Raw genomic sequence first — 12,838 nt, 5'->3', positions numbered from 1 at the left:
ACTTGCACTGTGGGTATAATTTCAGAAAGCTTGCACATGAAAGAAAAGCTAAAAATAAAATCCCTGTTTTAACTGGATCAGCTATTCATTTGACATTTTAGATGGAATTCATTTACATCTCATTTCTGTTTCTCTCTCTCTCTCTCTGTCTGTGTTTTTTCCTTTCCCTACACCCATCAGGTAGAATGTAAGAAGGCCCAGCCGAAAGAAGTGATGTTCCCCCCGGGGACGAGGGGGCGTGCTAGGGGACTCCCCTACACCATGGATGCCTTCATGCTCGGAATGGGGATGTTGAGTAAGTATGGCTGTGCTCAGCAATAGAACCGTGTTCGTCTATCCCCTCCCCCACCCATCCCCAATACCAGATGCTTAAGCCGGAGACTTGCCATCACATCTTATTGTAATTCCTGTTGACAACAGCGACAAAAAGGTATTTAATACCCCGCGTCACACGGGGATTTTAAAAACGAGTGAAAGCAATTTTCAAGATGGCACCTGTTCTGCAGCGAGCGAGCGAATGAGCTGCTGGCCCAGCTGCTGCTGTGTTTGTTTGGAAATCTCTTGCCAAGGCTCCTGAGAAATGGACTTTCCAACTGCGTTCCCGGCAGCCTTTGAAACGCCGCTCCAATCCTGGACGGAGTCACGCGATTCGGACCCACTGATTCTTTCTAGCAACCCGGAGGCCGCTTTTCCTTATAATATAAAAATAAATAATAAATAATCTTTGACTAGCAAGGCAGGGTTTACTAGATTACATTGCTAGCTTCGTGTTCTTTAATCTGCAAGTGGATCAGTATTATCACTGACAGCTTCCCTATGCACTGCATGGCGATCAGCGTGCAAATAAGCGACCCATCTCCCAACGAGGAACGCACCGCCCTGTGTTATTGGAGGCACTGAACTGAACAGCCTCTCCCTGTCTCCTGAGCTCTGTTCCCCAGCACTGAACTTGTTTTGACAGAGGAGTTTGCTGTAGATTTGACAAGAACAAGACAGGCGCACGGACACACACAGTGTTTTTTTGCCGATCCCCAGCTCTGCTTTTAGTGACAAGAGATAATTACTGTGAGATTGATCGTCTGCTGAAAGTAACTGAAGCAAATAAATCGCTTGATGCCGAGCGAGGAATCCGAATGGTGGCTAATGGAAGCGGCAGGACAGGTCGTCCCGCCTGTAATTTGACTTGATGAAGCATCCACACAGGGCTTGCGTTAAATATGCTATTGATATTCAGCCAGCCCCATTTCCACAGCGCAAATCCGGGCCCCGGATTCACCAGAGCAGAGCTATGCATTACAGAGCTAAATGAAGAGGAAAATTGAAGTAATGTTATATTATGAATTTATGATTTCGTCTGCCTGACCTAGAGGGAGGTGAATAATGGGATATAGATATTAGGGGTTTTATTCTGGGAGCTGCTGCCTGTTCGTAATCTGTCTTGTCCTCTTCAGTCACCTTTGACCTTCGACACTAATTATTGCTGGTTAACTTTAATAGGTCCTAGAGGTTTGATGAAAGGATTCAAATTAACTTTTAAGAAATATATACATATTGTGTTTCATTTTTAAACGAGATCCTTTTAATCCAGGGTCACTCCCACCCCCAATCCCCTCCCAAACCCCCCCCCCCTCCGAAAACCCTCTAAAAGTTTGCTCAGATTAAGGATTAGGGTTAGAAAGAGTTAACTTGGAACAGCAGTTTCAAGGCGCTCTTGAATTGAAATTGGAAAACACACAATAATTTGCATACAAAATCAACAAGACTCAATATTTAAGGAACTGTAATTTTCTTATGTGCCAAATCTCATTAAAGTCTTCTCTGTTCCATTGTTTATAGCGCGTAATCAGGCCGTTTATCTCTATTGTGTTATGCCGCATGTATGTTTGCTGAAATGGATACGCATTTAAGTCTCTGCAAGAAAAAAAAAGGGTTTACCAAACGGATAATTGATTTTGAAGTGAATCTGAACTGTTGAGCAAAACAATAGGTGCATCAGCATGCGTGTTAATGAAGTAAAGATGCAGAAGCAGCAGCTCAGGCACCAAGATAAAGCTGCAGACATTATTTACGCTGCAAATACCCAGCCTTTCACAGGCTTCCCGTGTTTATAAAGTGGATTTACCTGTTCTGTGAATTTAAAAAGATGCTGCAGAAATGAACTATTGAAACCATAGTTCTGCTGGTAAGTGAGAAGGTGCAATGTACTGACCTCTCTTAGTAAGCAAGACAGACAGCGAGTTGAACCGTGTGCTATTGCTATCAGCCTTCCTGTCCAACACTGAAGTGGTAACTGTCTAGGAAATATGAGCAGAGTCGTGTGTGTCAGTCTGTGTAAACTTACCAGTGGGTGCAGTCTATTAGTATTCTGATTCTGCATTATCACAAGGCTTAATTACATTCATTTATTGATTTAATTAATCAATAGTTCTCAGAACAAAATTATAAAGCAATCCGTGGGCTATTTAAACATCTGAAAGCAGTACCCTCCCCACCTGATCCTTGCAGTGTTGTAAGCTCTGTGATACAGAATGCCATCTCTTTCCTCAACACGGTCCCATTGTTTCAGGAGCTCCAGCACTGCTGGTCAGTTGGTCTCTCGCAACACGGTCTGGTCCATGTCACCAGAACTCAAGGAAGCCCCCAATTACTGGGTCTGAAGCCCACAAAGCAGCCCAGTCTGCTCAGGACAGGGCAGGACAGGGCAGGGCAGGGCAGGGCAGGGCAGGGCAGGGCAGGGCAGGGCAGGGAAAGCTGTGATGACACACTTCGTTCCTCCCCCCGGTCCGTACTTGGTGTACACGATCCTCCTTGCTGCCCTTCGCTCGGGTGCATCTCCCTCCTCAGTGTACTCTGCAGTCCTTTCTGTGCCGCTCTGAAGCCAGTGTTGGGATCAGGCTGTGCTCTGTGCTGCTCCCCGTCTCCGTGGGGATGCTGGGGGGAGCTGCTTTACTAATCCTCCACAGTCAATAGTACCGAACCAAAGTACATTCATCGTAAGCTCTTTAAATGTCAAAGCAAAACCTGTGTCATGTATATTTAACTGGAGCATCAGGCATTTGCTCTTCAAGCTATTAAAAAAAAAGGACAAAGTTCAGGCAAGTAATGCAGTTTAAAAAAAAAAAAAGGTTTTTGAGTTGCATAACAAGACTGCTTCACAAAATAAGCAAGCAGAACAGCATGAGGCTGTTTGCCCAGTGCCCGGGAAGGTGTTGGTTTTGCATTTTCTCTCTGCTGTCAGTTAATGGCTGTAATGTGCTGGAGGAATGGTAGGCTGCGTTCCTCCTTCGCAGTGATAGAAGCTCCTCCGAACGGGTTTAGGTGAAGTGTCCGAGGATGTGCAGTGTCATTTTGAAGAGCATGCTGCTACACAGTTAATGTCACTTTTGAGTAGTTTTCAGACATGTGGTTACATTTACTAAGCTGTTTTAAGTGCTCAATTTGCACAAGCTTTTTTTTTTTTTTTTTCCAAAACAGAAAATTCAAATAATGTTTCAGAATATGAAAGCTTTGATAATGATGATGGTTGTTGTTCTTACTGCGCACTGCACGTTGTGTGTAATGTGTGTTCTGTACTTGACAGTCTGTCTCCATTGTCGAGTATAGCAAGACAGGTTAGCTGTTCCAACTAAAATATTCCCATTGCTTTACTTGTCACAACTACAGAAAAAAAAAAGAAAAAAATCTACAGTTGTCTCAACTGCTTTCCTCTGCAAACGCTTGGCAAGCGTGCATCCTCTGTGCATGTTCTGCAGGACACACCTCCATGTGAACTAGGTTTCCTTCACTAATCACCGTGCAAATACAAGCTTGAGGGGGAGTGGGGAGGGGTGGCGGCGGCATTGAAGCAAATATCTAGTCATCATTAAAACTTTCTGCATCAGCAAATTAAAAGGCAGGTAACAGATTGTAGTGAAATTCCCAAACAAGCGGTTGAATTTCCTGTACGGAAATGGCAGAACTCTTAATGGGTCGCCCGGTGATAGCAGCGTGCAGCTGCAGTCCAGTCAGCGCTGAAGACCACGTGGCTGGTCAGCACTCCCTGTGTGTGCATACACCAGAACCCCCTGCATGTCTGTATATAGAACACTTTGATTGTGCGGGTGTGGCATTGCTGTAGCGTGGTGCTGGTAAAGGCTCTCTGCACTGTGATACACAGGGAATGTGATCAGGTGCTGCACTGTGCTTTGCATGTCTAATCTAACTGTCCTGTCCTGTCTTCTTCTCCCGAAGGTTACCCAAACATTGTTGCAACATACGGTCGTGGATACACTGGATTCGCCCCAAGCTACAGTTACCAGTTCCCTGGTGAGTCCCACTTTCCTTGTCCAACTATCTTAATAAGTACATAGCGACGCAAATGAATGAAGTGGAATACATTGATTCAGTTTGAACTAGTATTGCTCCACATTCGCTACATTTATTGCAAATGGACGAATACGAAACATCACTGGATCGAATCCAAATCATTTCATTGTAGAATTACAACAGATTGGTCGTTTTTGCTCTGTAGGAAACCGTACTTTTATGCAACAGAAGCACATTGCATGTGGCTTGCTTATTTATTTGACAAATAAAGCGAGTGAATACTGCATTTAAGTGACGTGCAGTACGAGAAAGGGGGGACTTTTATGCCTTTTAATTATTGTTTATCCCGTTTTGAAATCTGCATAAAAAAAGTGTTGGCAATTAACATTTCAAAAAGAAACATTTGCCCCGCCACATAATTATTGGCATTATAAAACCATTAATTAGTAAAAGGAGCCGTAATTGCAAACATTGTAATCAAAGTGAATGAAAATGCATAAACATTAAATGCAACATATCGTTGTTTTAATTCGGTATACAAAAACATGTTTTATGGCAGATTAAAATTCAATTGACTTCTAAGTAATGGCAACATCGATGGAAAATAATGCAGTAAATAATCTCTAGTTGGTTAACAAGATCTGTGAATTGGTAACCATCCGTGAAGCCCATTGCAGGGATAGCAACTCCATGCAATCAAAATGCTCTGCAACACTTAGTAATTCCCCTGTAACCCTGCCCCCTGTATCACAAGATGTAGCCGTGGGGATTATTTCTTTTATAAACTTGCTGTTATTGCAGCAGAGCAGAGCGCAGGACTGAACTGCCTGTGTTGCTAAACTTAGGCTTGAATTTCTTTGAAAGCAAACAAATAAAGGTTTTAAACCTCATGTAACTTGTTGGCACACTTAATCAGGCAGCTACAGAAGGGACAGCAGTGTGTTTGATTAATATCACAAAAATACCATATGCCATGTTCGTTGGCACAAGCACAGCAATTCATGACTGCTTCTCAGCCAATCAGAGATGGGCAGTGAATGCGGCTATGAAGAAAACTCTCCTGTGCATTCCTGGAAAGAAGTTGAATGAGCTGAAGCAAGTGCATGATTTGAGTAGAGCTAACATTCACTCCCTTCCTCTAAATCCCTGGGCTTTTCCAGCTCGCGACGGATTCTCAGATACTGTCAGTGACCTTGCTGTAGTACAAGGTGAAAAGGCGTTTTCTGAGTGCTCCTGGCTTCCAGGGATTTACCTTAATCTCTGAGTCTCGGCAGGTTAAAAATTGACTTTGGTGCAAAGAGTCGAGCTAATTTATTATGAAGCGCTTTCTGTAATCCGTGCAGGAAAATAAATAAATGACTCGCTGTGTGTTCCAGAACTTTCCACGTTCCCTGCCAGGGGACAAAGAGACGTGCACGTGGGAACATTTATCGAACAGTTGCCTTTTCAGTCTTGGAAGACCTGTCAAGGTCCTACATCAAGTGTGAAAAGCGAATCTGGTTTGTAGATCAGCGCATCTTGACAGGCCTCCCAATCGTCCTCTGAGAAATATTGCCAGCACACGTCCCTTTACATCATGTTTATGTGACATAAAGTGACATTTCTATAGCTGTGAATCAGTAGCAATCATCACCCAAAGTGCCATAAACAAACAGAACGAGCCGCCACGGGGCTGGGGCAGTTAAGAATCACGAGCTGGGGAGCCCATCCGTCTGGGATATTCAGCCTTGTGTTTCAGGCTTTACTGGAGCTACTGTACTAGATGCACACACACACACACACACACACACACACACACACAGCAGTATCTTCGCTACCTTTCCTTACTGCCTTGCAGAAACAAGCAGGTGGCTTTCAGATGGTTTGCTGGTGTTTTTCAAGATATCAGAAGGGAGTTGCCATCAAACTCCCACTTTACCTTGAAATGCAAATGCGCTGTCTGTCTGGTATTGGATTAACTACAGTAAGCTGTGTGTTTAGAGTTCAGCCGGTGTGCTTTTATGGAGCTCCTTCAGGGTCTTTTGAACTAAAATCGTACTGCTTTCCCATTTTTATTGTTGTACGATTTGAATAAACGACTTGCTGTAAAAGTAATCTCGCATTAGAAAAAAGACACACAAAATGCAAGCGGTACAGCGTTTACTGACTAAAGCACTGGACCGATGACGTTTGATTGGAACTTGCTTGTTTTAAAGTGGAATGTTGTTTCTGGATATTTGGTTAAAAACCATAAGGGGGGGGACTGTTGTGTGTTTTATATACATTATGCAAGTGGGGAATCCCAAAAACTAATTTTGACTGCCCCATTTTAAGGTGCTATTTTTTACCTTTGATTGTTTTGGAATTCTCTGCTCTCTGCTTGGTGCCTGGATGTTGGAAATGTGGTGCGGTACTGAAAGGAAAAGTCAGATCGGAATGTCGATTTACTAAATAAGAACTTCAAGGGCTGCTGCACTGCTTTATTGCAGTATTACGCATTGCTCCCCCCCCCCCTTTGTTTGACAGCCTTTCTTAATAAAAGTGGCTTTTCTAATGTGATTTCACAGTCTCTGCTCCCTTGTTGTAAAACACATTTTTGCACAAACCACAGCGCGCAGACATAGCAGATCTGTCACATTCAGTAAGACTTAACGATGCGGAGTAAAGGACAGTCAGGGTTTGTCATCGTAATAATCTGCACTGTCTGAATAACTTCTCATCTTCAGTGCTGTTCAGTCCAAATGCTGACGAACATGAATGTCCGTGTGTACAGTGCGGGCTCCCTCATACTGTGTTTGCCTGGGTTTACTCTGCATGTGATTCTCAGCAAGGGTTTCATTCCAGCTGACTAATTAGTATCTGATCATGAAAACAGTTCATCGCCGGACTTCGCAAGAGGGATCAATACTGGTGCAGAGACGCTTTGAGCAAATGAAATAGCAAATCTCATTTTCAGGAAGTATCTGCTTTTCAGGCTACTTGAACTCTGATCCACAGTAGTTTCCCCTACCTGAGAAAGAGAGAGAGGCCAGTCCTTGAACAGGTGTGCCACCTCTTCCTCCACTCCAGCGAAATCGCCTTTTATTTGAAATGCTTACTTTATTGATAAATTTATAATTATTATTTAAATTTGTTAATTTATTGAAATGTTTTTTATCTATGAATTATTTATCTCGTTTTCACTTTCCAGACTTAAGTCCCAATTTCACCAGACACCTGTGTTTTTGTTTTTTTTTCTCTCAGCTACTCATTAAAATGCATAACAAATGCAAGTTGTTTACTGCAGTGTTTAGAGGACCGAGGTGGCCTGGTTTAATTACTATCCCTGCGTTCTGTAATGAGCCTGCTACCATGAAAGTGCATTGAAGAGGTAACATTGCATTAGCCTTTCACAGTTTCCTCTGACGTGTTGCAACTTTGTTGTTTGTTTTTTGTTTTGCTTTCCCCTGTGAGGTCAGAGTGTGTGTTCCTGACTCTTAATGTGAGTCTTCCTGTACGGCACTGAAATGTATCATTTCATACAGCATAACGGTTCTGGATCTGTTCTGGCAAAACACATTCCCTTATTTGCACAAGACTGAGCTAGACCAGCAGTAAATTTGTTGGAAAAAAAAAAAAGCAGTAAGGTAACTTCCTAATTCCGTGCCATGTAACTTGAACACCATTAATACATGTTGACATTACTATCTTAATTTCTGTCCTCCTCTAATGAATAAGCTTTTCGGCTGGACCTTCAATTACTCTGTCTGCCAGTGGTATTGCTCACCAGTAATAGGAAACCAATTCATCTCTTTCAGTCGGTTGCCAAACACTGATCACTTTTTTTTGCTCTTGTCCAATTCAATCACACTGCACAGTATATACTGTTATTTAAATAACATGGAAAGTTTGTTTTTTTTGTATTTATAAAGCAGCCCTACCAAACAATCCCCAAATATAAAACTGAAAAACATAACATTGAAACCTAAAATACCTGATTTCTAGTTTCCCAGCGTCTCCACTAGGTCCAGTTCTCGGTTTTCATTTGAGAATGCATTGCAAGTTACCTGTACAGTAGGGAGTCTCAAACCATAGCCTTATGATGTGGTGTTCTGTTGTAATTAGTTTCCTGTAAGTTACTGAGATTTTGTCCTGTTCTCGTGTATACTCAATAACTTAATATCGCATTCTTCAGCTCAACAAAAAACGTGCAGGACTGAAAGGGTTAAACATGTTTTCTTTAATTAAAATGTGATGCTGTATCCCTTTAGGATCCCTGGCCTTGAGCGATAAACTACCCAGGCTGAAACCCTCTTGATTATCATGATTTCAGCTGGGAAATCGGGGACTAGTTTGAGCAGAGGGAACATGTCTAAGCATTGCAAAATCAGATCCCAGTGCTTTTGAGCTCCCTTTACTGTTCTGTAGTGTCCAAAAACCAAACAAAAACATTAACAGATTAGTCAAGAAGGAGCATGCTGTATGACTTTGACAATAAATAACCCAACTGCGGTCCAGCGCTGTGAAGTTACATGAGCTTTAAAACATGTGCAATCAAACCTGTGAAGCCATCTGTCCTCATGATTTTTTTAAATGCAGAAATCTACAACCACAGCACAGGCTCTGTGTGCCGAAGGAGCTCTCCACTTTTAACACCTTCTGCTGGGCTGCCAGACACAGCCCAGGCCAGTGGACCTGTTCTGTCTTTCTTCATTTTTAATAAGCTGTGACATGTTCACATTTAACTACAGCATAAAGCAGGGATCAGATCTATCACAGAGTCCAAAGAGAAACACTTCAGCCGCCTGATTTGAATACAGATTTCTCTCTGATCGCTAGTGTGCGTTTCATGCTATTGTTACGTGTGGCTTTGATAGCTTTCTCTGAAAAGCCTTCTGAAAGCAGCAATAGAGTACTGTTTCCGCTGAAGGAGGACCGTATTGAGGCACTTGTCAGTCCGCAGATGAAAAGGTAGCTATGGAGATGTTCTTGGTTTGTTTGTGCGCTTTCATTTTTTTTTTTAAAAGCGAAAGGGCAGAGCAAGAGAGACAATTACACCGTTTTGTTGCTCTCTCTTCTTTTTGTTCTCTCTTCTGTTAGCAGGTGAAGTGTTGTATCACTTTCATCGCAAGCCTTTGTTGTGTCTGTGTCTGGTGAATGGTTTCCGGTGTGGTGACAAGCAGGGACGGAGCCCATGCAGTATCCCTTGCTCACGGGACGTAGCCCATGCAGTATCCCTTGCTCACGGGACGTAGCCCATGCAGTATCCCTTGCTCACGGGACGTAGCCCATGCAGTGTCCCTTGCTCACGGGACGTAGCCCATGCAGTGTCCCTTGCTCACGGGACGGAGCCCATGCAGTGTCCCTTGCTCACGGGACGGAGCCCATGCAGCGTCCCTTGCTCACTCGTGCAGTTTGCACCGAGGACTTTGTGACAAACAGGGTAGCTTGTGAGACACCACCAAACATTCTCTTCAGCTTCCGACCAGCAACGCCATCAGTCTTTATTTGAACTAAAAAAGGGAGGTGTGTGTGTCTAATATATATATCTATAATCTATCTATCTATCTAAAACAATTGGCTTGAATAATGAGACCTAATAGAACCATTACATAAGCCCATGACACGAAACTGGAACAGCTTATCTTCTGAAAAAAAAAAAATGATTTATTCATTTATTATTTTTTTTTATTGGTGAGGCTCGTTATTAATGTGTTTATTTATTTATTTTGTTTGCTCTCGGTTTGTACACACTGTGTGTACAGCGCCATTGGAACTCCTGGAACAGAACAGTGCAGTGTTCTAATTCTGTGTTCTGTATCCAGTGGTTCCTAACTAACTAAAGCCTGTGGTTTCGAGCTGAGTAAAGCTACTGCCTGCAGTGTGGCACATTTGGAATGCAAAATATAGAGCTTGTACTGTATAACAAACATCCTCCTCCACCCCTGCCCCCTGACGTCTCCATGCAGCTTTTCCCAGTAGTTTTGTTTCTTAGGATTTCTTGGGTGACCTTGTTTTTGGAAGCATGGTGGAACATTTTAAGCCTCTTCAGCCTAGCTTGTATACAGCGGGGGACCAGAGAGAGAGCACAGGAATGATGACACAAACATCCTGGAGGGACAATGCTAAAAATAGCCACGTAGCAGATGCACGGAGAGAGTGCTTGAAAAGGAGCCTGCTGCATGTCACGGACTGTCCCTTTGATGCTTCACAGAGGGTCATCCTGCAGAGATTGTGCACCGTTATACAAAGGGGGAGGGGGGGTCACAGTACAGATGCAGCACTGTACGCTCCTCTTCATAGATTTGTGATACAGGGTAGCTCAACTGTACAGCCCAGTGTTATATTTATGAGGATGCCAGTTCTATATTAACCCTTTCAACCCGAGGGCCATTCCACTCCAGGGACTAACTGGGATCCGGATGCAGGTTGAATTGGTTCAGCTAAACCGTTTAGAACAGGGTTGGAACAGCGATCAGGAGTGGAAGGCCTGGCTTTGGCCACGGCTGTGTTCTCTTTCCTAAGCTCCTAAGCTGGGAGAGTGGTGACCTGTCTCCGCCTCACCGTGCGTGCGTGCGTGCGTGCGCGTGCATGTGTGTGGGTGTGTGTCTGAAGAAAGTGTCCGTGTCCAGTTCATGAATGAGCTGCTTTGCCTTTCTTTGCTAGGGTTGAGGAAGTGGCTTGTTTTTTTATTTGCAGGCAGCGGAGCGAGTCAGTAAATGCGGTCCTTAGGGCATTGCAGCCTGAGACAGATGTGCCCTTGTTCCCTCCGAGGGCTTGCGCCAAGCAAAACTAGGAGGGGAGGGGGAATAATTGTGAAAAATTGAAAGCAAAATATTGGCTTTATCTCTCCAGTAATGAAGGGCCATGAAATTGATTTTAATGCTGGAGCGCTTCTCTCTCGGACAGATTCTTCTGAGGCGAATACAAAACAATTAAACAGGACGGTCTATTAATTAAATCGCCTAATCCCGTGAAGTTAATCTGTTTGAAGAACTTTGTCAGTCAGTGCAAAGTGGTTTTGAGTTCTGAGAAGTCATTTCCTGATGAATATGCTAAATGACGTTTCTGTAAAGCAGCCGTGGCAGGTGTTTATTAAGGCATGGGACTTGGTTAGTGGCTAGTCAGGGATTGACAATAATGCAATGTTGTTGTGCTCAAACAAATGAGAAACTAAATAGTGGGAACTCACTGATCAATACAGAACAGGAGAAACCAAATGGCAAGTTCAGGGCTTACCGTAGCGAACACCAGAGGAGCTGCATTTTCAGCGTATCCCAGCTGCGTATAGTAAAGGATAGGAGTCTGGACAGGTCTGTCATTGTAAAGAATGAGAGCTCATTACGAGTAGGTCAGCACTTGTTCAACAAGCAAGCTATCTACTGTGTGCAGGAGGGTTTACGACGTGCACTGATACTGTCAACGTTACAACCATTTGATCATTCTCCATTCTCCAGAAGAATGCTGACAGTGATCAGCGAAGGCAGGACAGGGTCACGGTGCCTGAGGCAAGGGCATGAGCGAGATCACCAGCTTCTGCTCTGCCCACAGTCTGCTTTGGCAGGAAGTTTAGCTGCGTCTTCCCCGTTCTTTTTAAAATGTGTCCCGTACCTCAAGCCAAAGATCTCTCTGCTGTGAGAGAAAGACCCATTGTTCCGAGTCCTTTCATCAGCTCCAACTCTTTTTGTTAGTTCCTGCATCGCCATGGAAACACCCTTTGTCCTTTGCTTCAGAATTCTCTGGCAGGGCTCCGTGAGAGCTCTTTGAGCACTTGAAGAACCTTTAGTGCGAATCAGTCATTGTGAGGCTTTAAAAAAAAACTAGTTCAGTCTGTATTTTTCTTGTTTTTGTTTGCTGTAATTTAATGTGGACACTGTAATCTCTCTGCAAATCTCAGAAATGGTAGCTGGGTGCACAGAATGCGAGTTTTGACATTTCTTTCAAGAGCCATACCACAGTCAAAACACTTGGTGGCGCTGTGTGCTATACAGAAATCCCACTTAGACAAACATGAGTTGCAATATTTGGCCTTCGGGGCAAGTGGCCAAATCCAAACAGACAAACGAATAAATGCATGAATATTTTAAAATGAAAATATATTCTACATTAGACTTGGAAAAGCGTTCAACTGCCAGTTTCATTCAGGAAATGCATTAACTCTGGTTGCAAGTCCGAGCATGCATACTGCATTAAAATGCTCAGTAGATTGTATTACAGTTTTAACTGTCTGATTCCAGAGACCGTTTGCTTGGCTGGCTTTTAAAGATGGATGTCTGCTGTAAAGAGCTGTGCTTCAGTGGTTCTGAGAGACCCAGGAGGCAGGCTAACTCAAAGCAAGCCAGATCTAGAGGAGAATGGCAATACCTCAATACTGGAGCGAGACCCCCAGAACCACTCTGAACGACTGCACACACCGTAACACTGAGTTAGTAGCACCAAATATCATTACAGTCCATACCATGGCACGAAGCGCTCTGTTACACAACCAACAATTGTGTTGTACTGGAGCGGCTGGCACTCGTGTATTGTGTATTGTGGTATTAAAACAATGTGTCCATGCGGTATATCTGTGTGC

At 43.5% G+C, this 12,838-nt stretch overlaps 1 protein-coding gene across 10 annotated transcripts in view; it reads left to right on the top strand.

Annotated features, from left to right (window-relative positions):
- Positions 1 to 12,838, top strand: part of msi2b (musashi RNA-binding protein 2b) — a 158,973-nt gene that overhangs the window by 116,185 nt on the left and 29,950 nt on the right. For all 10 annotated transcript variants that reach the window (XM_059001223.1, XM_059001221.1, XM_059001219.1 and 7 more), the window contains exons 9-10: positions 181 to 295; positions 4,231 to 4,305. In XM_059001223.1, the coding sequence (XP_058857206.1) occupies positions 181 to 295; positions 4,231 to 4,305 (190 nt within the window). The remainder of the gene's footprint in view (positions 1 to 180; positions 296 to 4,230; positions 4,306 to 12,838) is intronic.

The sequence above is a fragment of the Acipenser ruthenus genome, chromosome 26, assembly GCF_902713425.1.
Source record: "Acipenser ruthenus chromosome 26, fAciRut3.2 maternal haplotype, whole genome shotgun sequence".
Taxonomy (NCBI): domain Eukaryota; kingdom Metazoa; phylum Chordata; class Actinopteri; order Acipenseriformes; family Acipenseridae; genus Acipenser; species Acipenser ruthenus.
The sequence above is the reverse complement of the archived record's forward strand: the minus strand, read 5'-3'. Positions and strand labels throughout refer to the sequence as shown.